Raw genomic sequence first — 16,402 nt, 5'->3', positions numbered from 1 at the left:
ACAATCTGGTCAACCTGAGACAATGGCTTGGGAAGTGGATGGATTGGTGGTTAGGAAACATAATTTGTAGCGGGGGTAAAAGACAATGGCTTTGGTCTTTCAAATGTTTAATTGCAGGAAATCTAGCCTCATTCAGTACTGAACACAACGGCAGTGGAGGGGTCAAGAGAGGCTTTGCGAGGTAGAGCATACACTGAAACCAAACATTGTGTTTTCAGAAGGCGTTGTGTTTTCAGATGAAGTCAGGGAGGGGAAACATGTAGACAAGAAATAGAAGATGGCCAGTGAAAAATCTTGGAGGACTCAGGAGGTAAGGTGCAGAAGCAGGAAGGGCAGCTATCAAACAACTAAACCAGCTGTTTGCCTGAAACATTCAAACGACATCCCTTGGAATTAAGGAAGCCTTACCAATGACCAGGGTGGGAGAGAGCAAGGTTTTTACTTTGGACAAGAACATCAAAGATAGAGATGAGGGTGTAATTTAGCAGTATCGCGGTAAATGGAGGCCAAAGTCTAAACAGTTGGGAATCTGAAAGTGCTGTTGTAAGTTATAGAATATACAGAACAGAAACTGGCCATTCAGGTCCATTCAAACTCCTCACATCCTTCCTCATCTAACTTTTGCACATTACCATCTATTCCCTTCCTCCTCGTATGGTAATCTCATTTCCCCTTAAATGCTATTCACCTCAACTACTTCCTGTGGTAGTGAGTTCCACATTCTCGCCACTCTCTGGGTAAAAACGTTTCTTATGGATTCACTGTTTGATTTTTTTGATGACTATCTTATATCAATAGCCTCTAGTTTTGCTAGTCACCAGAAGTGGAAACACTCTCCAGGGGGAATTTTATACTCTCCCCTGTGTCAGGTTTATAGACGGGGAGCGCATATAATCAGGCAGGATGGTGGTGGGGTGGTGGGGGGGGGGGGGTGGTCGCCACCACCATCACGCCTCCACCCAAATTAAGTTCAGGATGGGAAGTCCTGTGAACGGCCTTCCTGTGCCATCACCAACTGAGGCCCTTAAGTGGGGAATTAATGCCCAATTAAGGGCCTCATCCTGCTGCCACTGGAATTACCCAGTTCTGGTATCATCCTTGTAAAATGTTTTTGCACCCCTCCAGTGCCACTATATCCTTCTTATAATGTGGCGATCAGAACTGCACAAAGTACTCCAAGTGATAGGTAATCAAACCTCAATTTAAGTTTAGTATAACGTCTCTACTTTTCAATTCTATCCCTCTAGAAATAAACTCTAGTACTTGGTTTGCTTTTTTATAAATTATATAAATTTGTGGGACCCCAATTCCCATCTTCTGCCACTCTGAACAGATACCCTTAATCCCTGCTCTCTATTTTTGTCTTTCAGCCAACCAGCTATCCATTCTGCTACTTGCCCCCTGGCTTCACATGCTCTGTCTATTAGTCTATTAGGTGGGACCTAATAGAGTGCTAATAGTTGTAGGAAAAGACAAAGCAGTAAAGTGATGGAAGGTGTCATCAACAATGCCATCAAGCGGCACTTGCTTAGGAATAACCTGCTTAGTGACGCTCAGTTTGGGTTCTGCCAGGGCCACTCAGCTCCTGACCTCATTACAGCCTTGGTTCAAACTTGGACAAAAGAGCTGAACTCAAGAGGTGAGGTGAGAGTGACTGCCCTTGACATCAAGGCAGCATTTGACCGAGTATGATATCAAGGAGCCCTAGCAAAACTGAGGTCAATGGGAATCAGGGGAAAACCCTCCGCTGGCTGGAGTCATACCTAGCGCAAAGGAAGATGGTTGTGGTTGTTGGAGGTCAATCATCTGATCTCCAGGACATCACTACAGGAGTTCCTCAGGGTAGTGTCCTGGGCCCAACCATCTTCAGCTGCTTCATCAATGACCTTCCTTAAATCATAAGGTCAGAAGTGCCACAGTGGCACAGTGGTTAGCACCGCAGCCTCACAGCTCCAGGGACCCGGGTTCGATTCTGGGTACGGCCTGTGCGGAGTTTGCAAGTTCTCCCTGTGTCTGCGTGGGTTTTCGTCGGGTGCTCCGGTTTCCTCCCACATCCAAAGACTTGCAGGTGATAGGTAAATTGGCTGTTGTAAATTGCCCCTAGTGTAGGGAGGTGACAGGGAATATGGGATTCCTGTAGGGTTAGTATAAATGGGTGGTTGTTGGTCGGCACAGGCTCGGTGGGCCGAAGGGCCTGTTTCAGTGCTGTATCTCTAAATAAAATAAAATTAAAAAAAAATAAAATAAAAGTGGGGATGTTCGCTGATGATTGCACAATGTTCAGCACCATTCGTGACTCCTCAGATACTGAAGCAGTCCGTGTAGAAATGCAGCAAGACCTGGACAATATCCAGGCTTGGGCTGATAAGTGCCAAGTAACAGTCGCACCACACAAGTGCCAGGCAATGACCATCTCCAACAAGAGAGACTCTAACCATCTCCCCTTGACATTCAACAGCATTACCATCGCTGAATCCCCAACTATCAACATCAACATCAACATTGACCAGAAACTGAACTGGAGTAGCCATATAAATACCGTGGCTACAAGAGCAGGTCAGAGGCTAGAAATCCTGAGGCTAGAAATCCTGAGGCGAGTAACTCACCTCCTGACTCCCCAAAGCCTGTCCACCATCTTGAAGGCACAAGTCAGGAGTGTGATGGAATACTCTCCACTTGCCTGGATGGGTGCAGCTCCAACAACACTCAAGAAGCTCGACACCATCCAGGACAAATCAGCCCGCTTGATTGGCACCCCATCTACAAACATTCACTCGCTCCACCACCGACGCACAGTGGCAGCAGTGTGTACCATCTACAAGATGCACTGCAGCAATGCACCAAGGCTCCTTCGACAGCACCTTCCAAACTCGTGACCTCTACCAACTAGAAGGACAAGGGCAGCAAATACATGGGAACACCACCACCTGCAAGTTCCCCTCCAAGTCACACACTATCCTGACTTGGAACTATATCGCTGTTCCTTCACTGTCGCTGGGTCAAAATCCTGGAACTCCCTTCCTAACAGCACTGTGGGTATACCTACCCCAAATGGACTGCAGCGGTTCAAGAAGACAGGTCACCACCACCTTCTCAAGGGCAAGTAGGGATGAGCAATAAATGCTGGCCTGGCCAGTGTCGCCCACATCCCATGAATGAATAAAAAAAAATACTAAATTGAAAGAAGTGCAAGTAAATCACTGCTTCACGTTTGATGCCTTGGATGGTAAGGAGAGAGGAGGTAAAAGGGGAGGTATTACATCTTCAGTGATTGCATGGGAAGATGTCATGGGAAGGGGACAACGTGTTGGGTATGATGGAGGACTGGACCAGGGTGTCGCGGAGGGAATGATCCCTTCGGAATGCTGGCAGGGGAGGGGAGGGGAAGATGTGTTTGCTGGTGGTTTATTTATTTTAGTGTTTTATCCTCTGAGTTTGATTAATATTTCCCCTCTTTTTAATTTAAATGTAGTTGTATCATTTCTTCCGATGTCATGTCCATTTGATCAATCTCCCTAGTAAATAGTGAAGCAAAATGATTTAATATTTCTGCCTTTTCGTTATCACTGCATATGATTTCATCCTGACCATCCCTTAATGGCCCTATTCCCAACCTGACATGCCTTTTATTTATGTGCTTGTAAAATATTTTATTATTTTGTTTTATGTTTCTTGATAATTTAATTTTACACTCCCTATTTGCAATCCTAATTGTTTTGACTTCTCCCCTAGTCTCTTTTTATTCTCTCTTGTCTTGCTATCCTCTGCTGTCCTTGTACTTAGCGTATGTCCCTTTACTTACTCTCGATTTTTCCCTTATGTCTTTATTCATTCATGGTGTCTCATTAGTGTTTAAATTGTTTTTTTTTAGTGGCATATATTTTTCCCAGGTTCTGTTAAACACTGTTTTAAATGTTTCCCATTGCTGTCCTATATTATTGTTCGCCAATATTCTTGTTGATTTTATTTCTCAAGTTCTATTCTCAGCTTCTCAAAATCAGTTTTTCTCCCTGGTCTTTATCATGCTTATGTCCCCAAAATGACTTGGGGGAGTTTTTCTAGAGGCAGACATATAAGGAAATGGGATTGGAAGGGGAATGTGAGTAGTGATGGATGCAAGGAAATGATCAGAGATGGTTGTATGTATGATTGAGATGATGCAAATAGAGAGATGGTGTGAGGTGGCAATGATGGCTGTGAATATAGGTAGGAGGGTTTATATGGAGGGTGGTTAAGGGTGGACAGAAAAGCAGTTAACTCAGGAGAGTGGGCAAGGAGAGTTAAGTTGGAGGTTGAAATCACTGAAGATGGGAGGTTGCTTGGTGCAGAGGCTGAGGGAAGAAAACAACGAGGATATGTTGGCAAGAAACTGAGAGCTGGGATTTTTCCAGCCCCTTGACCACGTGGGTCATGGTGGGGGGGCCTGTAAAATGCAAGTGGGAGTGGCCTGCCATGACCCATGATGCTGAGAAGCCCCTGCTGGATATTAGTGGCAGCGATGAGTCCTAGGTGCAGCCCTCCCCACCACTTGGTGGTGGGGCCTTCACTTAAATATTGAAATTAGTTAAATTAAAATGGAAATGAACTTACCTGCCGCCGCCGGCTGTCCCATGCCGATTTTACGGCCAACCGGCTGCAACTTGCACACCTTCGGAACACTGTTGGAGTTCCAAGGTGAGACACTGGTGGGGAGGGGGGAGAAATAAAATTATCAGGGCAGGGGAGGGGGGAGCGGTGAAAACTATTCCTATTGTTTGTGGGGATGGTGGGAAGGGTCAAAGATACTGAGGTTTGGGGGGGAAAGTTCAGAACTTCAAAAAGTGTATTTTTGGGGGGGATAGGTCAATTTATATGTTGAAGACTCAGTTGGGGAGGGGGGAGAGAGGATGCAATGTTGAAATAAATGTTTTGTCATGCTAGGTTCCCACCTGCCAAGAATGAGGTGCATTAATTTTGTCATGAACATTGATTTTAAACTGTTACTGGAGTGAGGGGAGGACGTGTTGAACAGATCATCTGTGGCTGGAAGGGACGTTTGCATTTTAACAGACAGTGTTTAGAAGGACAAAGCAGCCATTCCCTGACACACACAACCCATAATGGACTTTTGATCATCAGACGTTGAAGGTGGGGGAGCTCGCATTCCAGGTTGACTGCTGAGATGGCCAAATACACAAGGGGACATGTTCAAACCAGCTAGTCACATGTCTAACCTGCTGGACAACCTGAGGTTTTTGAATTTGTACAAACAGTTTGGGTAGAAATCAGAATGTTCCTGGACTGAGAAGATCTCTCCTGGCTGGCACGCTACAGCCTCTCCTGTCTGCCTGCTCCCATCTCTTTCTCACTAGCCTCTGAATCCACATGAACCTCAAGAGAGAAAAGTCTTCTACAGGGAACATGGTTTAAGAAGACTACTGGGCCCCAACGAAAAGCAACATCTACCTACAATCAAGAACGCTACAGTGAGCTTGAAGAAGCATAACAACAACTCTTCAGATATTGCCTCAAATCTTTCTACTTCATTTTTCTTCTGCTCTTTTCTGTCGCTATTTGGATGCATGTATCGCGTATGCATGCTAGCGTGGGCGCATCATATATCCGTAGGTGTTAACCGGATTAGAGTTTAAGTTTAAGTTTTAATAAATTTCACTTTTCTTCTTTAAACCTGAGAAAACTTGGTTGTGCTCATTTCTTTGCCTTATAATTGGAAAGTGGTGAAGAAGGATTCACCAAGGGGGAGCTCAAAACACATTGTGTTTAAAAATTAAACCCTGCTACAACAAGACCAGGTGAAGGCAAAAAGGGACCCCTAGACACCTTTCTCATCTAGTCATAACAGAAATTTGGGTGCTAGAGTGCAGAATTTTACCCACAGACAAACGAGAGAAATTGGAAGTGGGAAGCCAAATTGTTCTCAAGCAAAAAAGAGCAAGATTACTACAGGTTTTCTTGTGGTTGTGTGTGATTTAATACTAACATGTCTGCATCTGAAGCTAGTAGCTCTTCAGGCCAGGGTGAAGTAAGTTGGGATAAGTTAAAGCACTGTCTATGGAAGAGTTGAGAAAAATGACTGAGCAGTGTGGGATCACTGTAAATGGCAAGGCTAGGAAGTCTGAACTCATAAGGCTAGTGACCAATCATTTTTCCCTTGAATCTGAAGAAGCAGAAACAGGGTGAGAAGCAGAATGTGCCAGGGTAGTGTTAGCAAAGATACAACTAGAACAAGGAAACTTGAATTTGAGGAAAGAGAGAGGGAGAAAGAAAGAGCCTTCCAGATGGAATGTGAGGAAAAACAAAAGACAGGAGAAGGGGGGTGGCAACAGAGTAACTCCTGTGAAAGCATGGCCAATATGGAGGAGCATAATTCAGGGCTGGGTACAAAATTGCTAAAGCTCATGCAATTAATTCCAAAATTCAATGAGGAATATGTGGAAACATTTTTTGTGTCTTTTGAGAAACTGGCAAGGCAGCTAAAATGGCCAGTTCAGACTTGGTCCCTTTTAAGACAAAGCAAACTAACTGTAAAAGCCCATGAGGTTTATTCCTTGTTGCCAGATGAGAGTTCATCAAATTATGAACGGACCAAAAATGCTATCCTCGGGCCATATCAATTAGTACCTGAAGCCTACTGCCAAAGGTGTAGAACCCTCAAAAAACAAGCTAATCAAACTTATCTGGAGTTTGCTAGAGGTAAGCAGCTGGCTTTTGACCAGTGGCAGAGGGCTCTTAAAATACAGCTCAGCTATGAGACTCTCAGAGAAGTAATTCTGTTAGAGGAATTTAAAAACTCTCTCCCACTCTCAATAAAGACCCATGTAGAGGAGCAGCTGGTTCAGGGAGTCCGGCAAGCGGCCGTTCTGGCTGATTTAAAAGTCAGTTTCCCAGGGGAGAACCTTTCCTAATCACCCCCACAAATCCAAAAAGGACAAAGGGTGTGGAGGTGATAGAAGCCCAGGCAGTCCTGGGAGAGAAAGGAAAGCAGGATACACAGGGGGCCCTCCTCCAGCCAAAAAGGAAGGTGCTGTGAGCAAGAGTGAGACCCGGAGATCTGTGTGCTTCCATTGTGATAAAGCAGGGCATTTATAAGTCTGCACAAATACCTGCAGGCAGGAGTGTCCTCTGGGACAAAGGAGAGATTAGCAAAGAATCCTCCCCCAAAGTCAGAAAAAAAGTGAACCACCCATCCCCTGAAGTCAAAAGTCTTTGCATGACTACTGACTTTTTAAAAATGTTACCTCAGCAGCAGCAAAGACCCTTGGCAGATATGGAAATGGGCAAATGGAAGAGAAACTTCCCCCCAAAAAAAAGTCTGGCAGAAAGCAGATTGTTCCTGGACTGAGAAGATCTCTCCTGGCTGGCTCGCCACAGCCTCTCCTGTCTATCTGCTCCCATCTCTTTCTCACAAGCCTCTGAATCCACTGAAGACACATGAACACCAAGAGAGAAAAGTCTCCTGCAGCAAACAAGGTTTAAGAAGAATACTGGGCTCCAACGAAAAGCAAGATCTACCTACAAACAAGGACTCTACAGTGATCTTGAAGAACCGTAAAAAAAACTCTTCAGATATTGCCTCAAACCTTTCCACTTTATTTTTTTCTGCTCTTTTCTGTCTCTATTTGCATGTGTGTATTGCGTATGCATGCAAACGTGTTGAGTGGCATGTATCTGTAGGCATTAACTGAATTAGAGTTTAAGTTTAAGTTAAATAAATTTCAACTTTTCATCTTTAAACCTAAGAAAGCTTGTTTGTGCTGGTTTCTTTGCCTTATAATTGGAAAGCAGTGAACAAGGATTCACCAAGGGGGAGCTAAAATACGGTGTGTTTAAAATTAAACCCTGTGACAGTAAGATCAGGTGAAGGCTGAAAGGGAGCCCTAGACCTCTTTCTCACCTGATCGTAACATCCAATACATCCCATATGCTCCCTTGCCCTTCCCATGCAATTATCAGTTCGTAGTTCTGGTAAGTTTCTGTTGAGCTGAAAATTGCAGGAAAAAGGCTAACTGACAGCATATGCTATAAGATGCCAGCTCCAGAAAGTTTTAGCCCATTTTGCTGGTGCAATCAGAAGAAGCAGCATTGCTCCTCTTGAAGCCACAAAAAAACTCCAACCCACTGCTGGACCATTCAAGGATCCTCTTGAATTTCCACTAGCCCCCCAACCCCCACGCAACCCAACCTGACAACCACCAAGGCATGCTGAGACTGCCGATTTCAGAACTCCTGGAATCAGCATGTTGCAGCAGGCCAATCATTTGGTGCACTCAGCTCAAAGTCAAATGAGGCCAGCGCTATTTTCAATTTGGGCCTCCTAACACTGACATTAGGCAGACTGCACAACTATTCCAGCAACTTTTTCTATATGTTTCGATAACAGGCGACTGAGTTGGATGATCAGCCATGATCATAATGAATGGCGGAGCAGGCTTGAAGGGCCGAATGGCCTACTCCTGCTCCTATTTTCTATGTTTCTATGCTTTACGCCCAGGTCAGACTGAAGTGGAAGGTTGCCTCTAATCTATTAAATCAAAAAAGACATTTCACTTATGTGGTGAAACATGGCGTGTTCATTATATTATTACACAAAGACAACTCGTATGATTGAACTAATTGCGGCTGATCTTAACTGTGTTCTGTGCATAGATTTCCCGTGAAATAAAACAACTCGTAAAATAAAATGATTCGTAAGCAGGAGTACAGGTCAGTGTCTCAGTAGGATGCAGGAATTATAGCCCAAGATTTCTGCAGGGTATACTGATAAAATGTTCTGGCATTAATACATTCAATGGTCTGTCGAGAACGGTACAGTACTAACCAGTGACTGCTGCATAAAGGGGAGGTGGGGGATGATGCCCCTGCCACTGCCCTTGGGCTATGCTGGTTTTCTTGATGTGACTGTTGCATGATATGAAGTGCATCAGATACTTTGAGCATCTATCATTGCAACTCTTAACATCAGAAAGCCAATAAGAAATTGACAACTTAATGTGACCAAAGAAAGACTGCCAGATTTGAAATGATAAATTTAAATTTTACAGTTATAAATGAGATATAAATGTAACTTTCTTTTTAGTGTTGAGGTAGCAGAGCATGCCATGCAATTTTTTCACCCAAAGCATGTAAAATATGCTAAATTGCCCTGGTGTCCACAAACTGAAGGAAGTCACTACAAAACGTCATCAAAACAATATATAACAGCTGATCTTACTTTCCCTTTTTGACGGTGTTTCTTCCCAAGAGGGCATCTAGGACCGGTTCCACTGTCTCACCAATATTTTCAAGTAATAAAGTGTCTCCATTGGATATAGCGTTTTCAATACTATCAAGGTAACTGTAGGCCCAATGAATAATGATAAAATGTTACATTCTTGTGTAGCTTAGAAAAGTTGTTTAAAAAGATATAATGGCCTATAAATTAGACTGTGCCAGAATCAGAGTACAATTGGTTGCAGCACACATTGCACATGCCTAAAGAGGACATGCAGGACCATGAGAAATTGTATATTCCCAGTGAGCTATCGGTGTCAATTCCAGTCCCAGTGGCAATTTGCCAGTCCTGGGAGGCACCATGATTGACTGGTGTTCAAGATCCTAAGGAAAGTCCGCTGGGAGGGAGGCAAGTGGGAGGGGGCATTAGCGGTGCTGATAGAATTAAATGTGGAGCCGGGAGGAACATTCCTGTTCTCCTGGCTGCACAATAAGATAAGTTAAAAAAAATTTAAACTTACTTTGCTGGTACTGGCCTCAACAGTCTCTTTATGGACCACTGGTTTAGCTGCCAGGTGCCTGAGAATACCAACCTCAGCATGTATGCTGCATGTGGTGGTCTTGCACAATCTAATTTTGCAAAACATGCATTAACCATGCCCTCTATTGCAAATGTTTCAGGCACATGCCATGGATGCCTACAGAAGTGCCTTTACCAATATGGCAGACAGAGCTCTTCTGTGGCAGAACATCATATTGGACTCTTAGAGGCCTGTATTACACCTGTAAAGTTGGCACAGCATGATCCAGCTTCTAAGCCAACAATTCTTTGTGTGGTTTATGGTTTGTAGAAAAGTAAGACTATGGTCATATCAGCCTCAGAAACCAAGCAGGATTAGATGGACCATTACCCCCAATGGGAGAAAATAAATTAATCGTGGTTATAATGGCTAAACACTGACTATAGATCAGAAGGGAGTTACAGATGAGGGAGATTATTCAGCCCATCTTGGTTCATATATCAAATTTTTAAAAAACTTTACATTTCTCCCATCATAGCTGTGATAGATATGGGATTCATCCTATTTCAAATGATGAAAAGTAAGAACAAAGCAAATTTCCCTCAGAGCTAATAAAAACAGAAAATGCTGAAAATACTCAGCAGGTCTGGCAGTATCTGTGGACAGAGAAACAGAGTTAATGTCTCAGGTCGACGACCCAGCAGGCCCAGACAATCATGGGGAAGGGGAGGTGGAGGTGGAGGAATCACAGAGGGAAGGCAGTGTCATTGCTGCCGGTGGTCCCCTTGGTGGGCCATGGGGTGCTCAAAAAAGGAGGACCCTGCCCGGAGCCCACTGGGACACCGCCATATTGAACTGGACAGTCTCCCCACATGGCCGAGGGGCCCTGCCAGTGGCAAAATGCCTGTGGAGGCAGGAAGAAGCTCTTCATTGGCCACTTAATTGGTTCAATTGGGCTCCAGAAGGCAGCATGTCTTCCAGCTTTCCTGCCGCTGGCAAAATGGCATGGCGGTGGGAAAACAAAGCACACTTCCCGATGCCTCCCCATGTCATTTTACCAGCCTTCCTGCCTCCCAACCTGTTGCCAAGGGGTTGATAAATTCCGGCCAACGTTTCAGCTTGGTGACTTTTCATCAGTACTGGGAAAAGCTAGAAATGTAATAGGTTTTGAGTGACTGAAAGGGGGGAGGGTGGGAAGAAGAACACAAGGGAAGGTCTGTAATAGGGTGGAGGGCAGGAGAGATTAAATGACAAAAGGTTTCATTCTGTAAAGCTAAAAGTAGTGGTAATGAAACAAGTAAAAAAACAAAAGATATGTCTAGAGGAGATATGAATGGCAGGATCCTGAATAGCTGCCATCCAAAAGCAAAGTAAAGGAAACGAGACAAAAAACCACTGATGTTCCCAGACCTGCTAAATATTTCTGGCATTTTCTGTTTGTACATCAAGAAATGGAGTCTCATTGATGAAGTCTGTAAATTTTGATGGATTATTTCTCTAAATACAATATACGACAGTGAAAAAGTAATTTACAAAACATGGTCATGAGTGCATCAATGGCCTTCACAACAGTGCATAAAGAGAATAATTTGGCTGAACCCTGAGGGGAAATTTTAAGTTTCTCAACCTGACAAAATCAATGTGGTAGCACAGTTATATACAATGTAGTCAACAGGCTCCTGTTCCACCACCATTTTGACTCAGTGCTTTCACTGGGCAGCCCATGTGCCAAATTGAATCATGGGAGCCTCAGTAATCTAAGAAAACTGGGGTTCTGTCACACACATAGGACCCCAATGCAACTTTTCAGGTCTTACAAGACAGATGGTGCTTCGCTGACTAAAACATGGAGGTTAAGAGAGAGGCCCAACATGATAAGTCTAAAATTATTTTATGGGCTCAAGAGGAGCAGGACTGCTCCTCTGGGCTTCACAAGAACGATGTGAGCCACTGCCGCTCAAGGATTTCCTCCCCACCATGATTGAGCCTTCCTCTTGGAGATACTTTGTGCTGCGTGGATCAGCTTCCAGACCGCCCTCTATAGCACTAGCCTGGAGCTGGTGAGCTGCAGTCCGATGCCTGGTCAGGGTATGGAGTTCACTAGTGGCATTTTATTGAGGCCCAGCCTTCAAATAGGGCATCTAATAATTAAAATTGTACCTCTGGTGTCAGAGGGCAGAGCTATGAGCAATTATTTGATGAGTTAAGGCTCTTCAGTCTTGATAAATGCCATCTTAAAAGATCCTTTATAGTATAACATTATAATGTCTAGAACAATATAACCAGAGGATACAGTATATAATAACTAATGCAATAGAGAAAGTAAATCTAAAACAATACTTTTAGGCACACCAGGAGTGTACCTATTTGGGGCTGTGAATGGAAAATTCAGGACAGATGTCAAGAAGCATTTCTTTACTGGTATCATAATATAAGCTGGAAGAGATTGCCAGCAACAGTGGTCCAGGACACCACACTGGACTGACTTAAGAAAGAGAAAAAATGCTGTAATGGGAAGATGGGATTTTTGGTCTTCTGAGAGAAAGAAGTCAAATGTGCTCAAGGCCTTTCTTCAAATAAACCTATCTTATGAAAAAAGGCAGAATTTAGCTAATGTACTCAAATTAAGCAAGTTAAATATTTAGAAATTGTACAATTTTAAGAGATCTTTCAATCTGCAGGAAATGTACATACCCTCTTTGTCCAAGTCTTATTATTTTCAAATCATCTCCAAACTTGCTTTTAATCCACTTGATACCCTGCAGCTGTGCATCAATAATTAGAGGCCAACGCTCTGTGTTACAGAGGATTGTAGCATTTTCAGATGATGTCCGATCACTAGGCAACCCCTGATTATTCCAAGCAGCAATGTCAACATCATCAGTCAGAAGGGAAAGTGGATCTAAATTTTCAGTTACTGGAATTGGCACCTAAAATAAATGCCCAAAAAGTCATGCTGTAAATATCTCAAAATCTGATTGGAACTTGCAGTAACAGTAACAAAAACTTGAAGTTATGATCTACTTTAAGTTTTGAACCTGAGGGAGTAATGTGAAATACTCTGAACTTTTTAAAGTTTCTGAATAATTGTTTTCCATTTTCTTTAAATAACTTTCTTTTTTCTGACAATAAATTGTAGCTATCCTATCAATTCTCAATGGCAGTAAGTTAGGCAAATGAGATGTGAAGATGTACTAACAGGTCAACATAGAGCCAGTGGTATACAGTTGGGAGGGAGTGGCCCTGGGAGTCCTCAACATTAACTCCGGAGCCTCTCATGGCATCAGGTCAAACATGGGGAAGGAAACCTTCTGCTGATTACCACCTACTGCCCTTCCTCGGCTGATGAGCCATTGCTGCTCCATGTTGAACACCACTTGGAAGAAGCACAAAGGGTAGCAAGGGCACAGAAAGTATTCTGGGTGGGGGACTTCAATCTCCATCCACTACTGATTGAGCTGGCCAAGTCCTGAAGGACATATCTGCCAGACTGGGCTTGTGGCAGGTGTTAAGAGAATGAACAAGAGGAAAATCTTACTTGGCTTTGCCCTCAGCAATCTACCTGTCACAGATGTATCTGTCCATGACAGTATTGGTAGGAGTGACTACCGCAGAGTCCTTATGGAGACAAGCTGAGGACACCATCCATTGTATTTTGTGGCTAATAGGATAGATTCAGAAAAGTGTTACGGCCACATGGTGAGGTATATGGGTGGTTCCTCCTGTTCAATTCCCACCTGACCATAGCAAGTTTTTTTTGTTATTAGGGTTCAACCCCTTTCTGCTTTATGTCAAATAAACAAACAGTGACAGGTTTCAATGTAGGTTTAAAACAGAAGATCAATTATTTATTGAACAATATGCCTTATCCCGAAATTGCCGCAACAATATCCACTCATGCATTCACTTGTGCGCGCGTACACAAACACACACACACACGAAGAGTCAGGTAGAGAGGAAAAGGGTCAAGTGGTTTTCAGGTGAGGTAGGGTTTTGGGGTTCACAGTAAACATGTTGAATTATCTTGGAAGTCAAGTACCCGTTGGTTGCAGGTCTGAGGTGTTTGCAGATTTCTCTCTTGGTTGAAAGTTCAATTTGAAGACAGAGATCACTTTCAATTTCACTGCGTCATAAGTTAAAAATGTGAATTTTCAGCAGGCCGCCTCTCTTCTGGCTTGCTGGATTTTCTCCCAGCCCTTAGCTGAACAAGCTGTTGGGTGATGCTTCTTTCTGGGAGTCTCCTTCTCTCTCCCCAGGGAGCTACTTTTAAGGTCAAAATGGTCTTACATCTTGTCTCTGTTGGGAGACATAGATCTCAATCCTGTGGTGACCCACAATGGCCCAGGATGTGTCTACTTCACACCTTCTTTGTTTCAGAAAAAAACATTCCATTCGGGAATGTTTCAAGATGGGTGTAATTAGCATCTATCAGCCTGGTTAGGCATCCTTTGTTCGGAACAGTCAGTGTGGCAATGTTCAATATACATGTGGCCATCTTTTGCAGCATTGTCCATTAAAAAAAAAATGCAAAGTCAGTTTTTATAATTTTTCCGTTTTTTCATCATCGCACTTCTCGTAAACGTGATAACAGATTTAGTAGTTCAAAACTGGGCATCCATGAGGTGCTGTGGGCCATCAGGAGCAGCAGAATTGTATTCAACCACAATTTGTTATCTCATGGCCCAGCATATCGCTCACTCTACTATTACCAATAAACCAGAGAACCAAGCTTGGTTCAATGAGTAGTGTAGGACAGCATACCAGGAGCAGCAACAGGCATACCTAAAAATGAGATGCCAAGCTGGTGAAGCTACACCACAAGGCTACATGCATGCTAACCAGTAGAAGCAGCTTGCTTTGGACAGAGCTAAGCAATCCCACAACCAAAGGATCAGATCAAAACTCTGCAGTCTTGCCACATCCAGTCAGGAATGGTGTGGACAATTAAACAACTAACTGGAGGAGGAAGCTCCACAACCATCCCCAAATTCAGGGATGGGGGAGTCCAGCACATCAGTGCAAAAGACAGGGCTGACTGAAACATTTGCAAATATCTTCAGCCTGATGATTCATCTTGGCCTCCTGCTGAGGTCCCCAGCATCACAGATGCCAGTCTTCAGTCAATTAGATTTAATTAGATCAAGAAATGGCTGAATGCACTAGATATAGCAAAGGCTCTGACAACATCCTGGTGGTAGTACTGTTGACTTGTGCTCCAGACCTAGCCAAGCTCCTGGGCAAACTGTTCCAGTATAGTTACAACACTGGCATCTACCTGACAATGTGGAAAATTGCCCAGGTATGTCCTATCCACAAAAAACAGAATAAATTCAGTCTGGCTAGTTCCATGCCATGAGCCTACTCTCAATCATCAGCAAAGTGTCATTGACAGTACTTTCCAGCGATACTTGCTCACCAATGGTCTGCTCACTGATGTTCAGTTTCGATTCCATCAGGGCCACTCAGCTCCAGACTTCATTGAAGCCTTGGTCCAAACATGGACAAAGCAGCTGAATTTCAGAGGTGACGCGAGAGTGACTGCCCTTGACATCAAGGCAATGTGTGATTAAGGGCTGGATTTTACGGCAGGCAGATGGGAACTGGCCACCGACGTAAAGGTTGGTGGCGAACCTGCTTCCGTCTAGCCTGGAGATCCGATCCGCATTTTACGGGTCCCCGGGCTTGAATTGTTCCAAGTCGGGACTTCCACCAGCCTGAGGGAGGAGGTCCTGCCTCATTGAGCTGCCGGTCAATCATTGGGCTGGCATCTCTTAGTCCCAGCAGCGCCACTGGGAGCGGAGGCCACTGCTGGGACTGCAGCCCAGCCGAGGACATGGAGCCAGGACTGCAGGTAAGTTTGGGTTGCCTCGCCGGGGGTAATCGGTCGTGGAGGGGGGGGGCGTCTTGGGTCCTGGGGGCGTTTGGGAAATCGGGGGCAGCCCTCAATCGGGCACCCTGTGCCCCATTGTCAGGGCCCACCCCACCCACGGTGCGCTGAGAGGCTGCCAAGTTACACTGGACGCCTGCTTGCCATGGGTAAAATCCCCGTGGAGGTGGACGAAGGCCTTTAAGTAGCTGTTAAGTGGCCACTTAATGGCCTTCATTGGCTTGGGGCAGGCGGCCCGTTGTTCGCCCCCCTGCCGCCATCTGGCTCGCTGGGGTGGCGTAAGATTCTGGCCTAAGTGTGGCATCAAATAGCCCTAGTAAAATTGAAGTCAACTGCAATCAAGAGGAAAATTCTTCACTGTTTGGAGTTGCACCTATCACAAAGGAAGATGGTTGTGGTTGTTGCAGGCCAATTATCTCAGCCCCGGGACAGTGCTGCAGGAGTTCCTCAGGGTAGTGTCCTAAGCCCAGCCAACTTTAGCTGCTTCATCAATAGTCTTCACTCCAACATAAGGTCAGAAATGGGGATGTTTACTTATGATTGCATAGTGTTCAGTACCATTCGTAACTCCTCCGATACTGAAGCAATCCGTGCCTGCCGGCAAAACCTGGACAACCTTCAGGCTTGGGCTGATAAGTAGCAAGTAACATTCATGCCACACAAATGCCAGGCAAAAACTATCTCCAACATGAGAGAATCTAAACATCGCCCCTTGACATTCAACAGCATTACCATCACTGAATCCCTTACTAACACCACTCTGGGAGTTAGCATTGACCGGAAA

General features: G+C 44.4%; 1 protein-coding gene across 1 annotated transcript in view; it reads right to left on the bottom strand.

The window, feature by feature from the left end:
- The window catches only part of LOC137384384 (dynein axonemal heavy chain 17-like), a 1,056,876-nt gene that overhangs the window by 129,115 nt on the left and 911,359 nt on the right, over positions 1-16,402 (bottom strand). The window contains exons 64-65 of the mRNA XM_068058353.1: positions 12,426-12,661; positions 9,212-9,334 (exon numbers count right to left, since the gene is read on the bottom strand). Of these exons, the coding sequence (XP_067914454.1) occupies positions 9,212-9,334; positions 12,426-12,661 (359 nt within the window). The remainder of the gene's footprint in view (positions 1-9,211; positions 9,335-12,425; positions 12,662-16,402) is intronic.

Source organism: Heterodontus francisci, chromosome 26 (assembly GCF_036365525.1).
Source record: "Heterodontus francisci isolate sHetFra1 chromosome 26, sHetFra1.hap1, whole genome shotgun sequence".
NCBI lineage: Eukaryota > Metazoa > Chordata > Chondrichthyes > Heterodontiformes > Heterodontidae > Heterodontus > Heterodontus francisci.
Note: the sequence above shows the minus strand (reverse complement) of the source record. Positions and strands in the feature narration are given on the sequence as shown.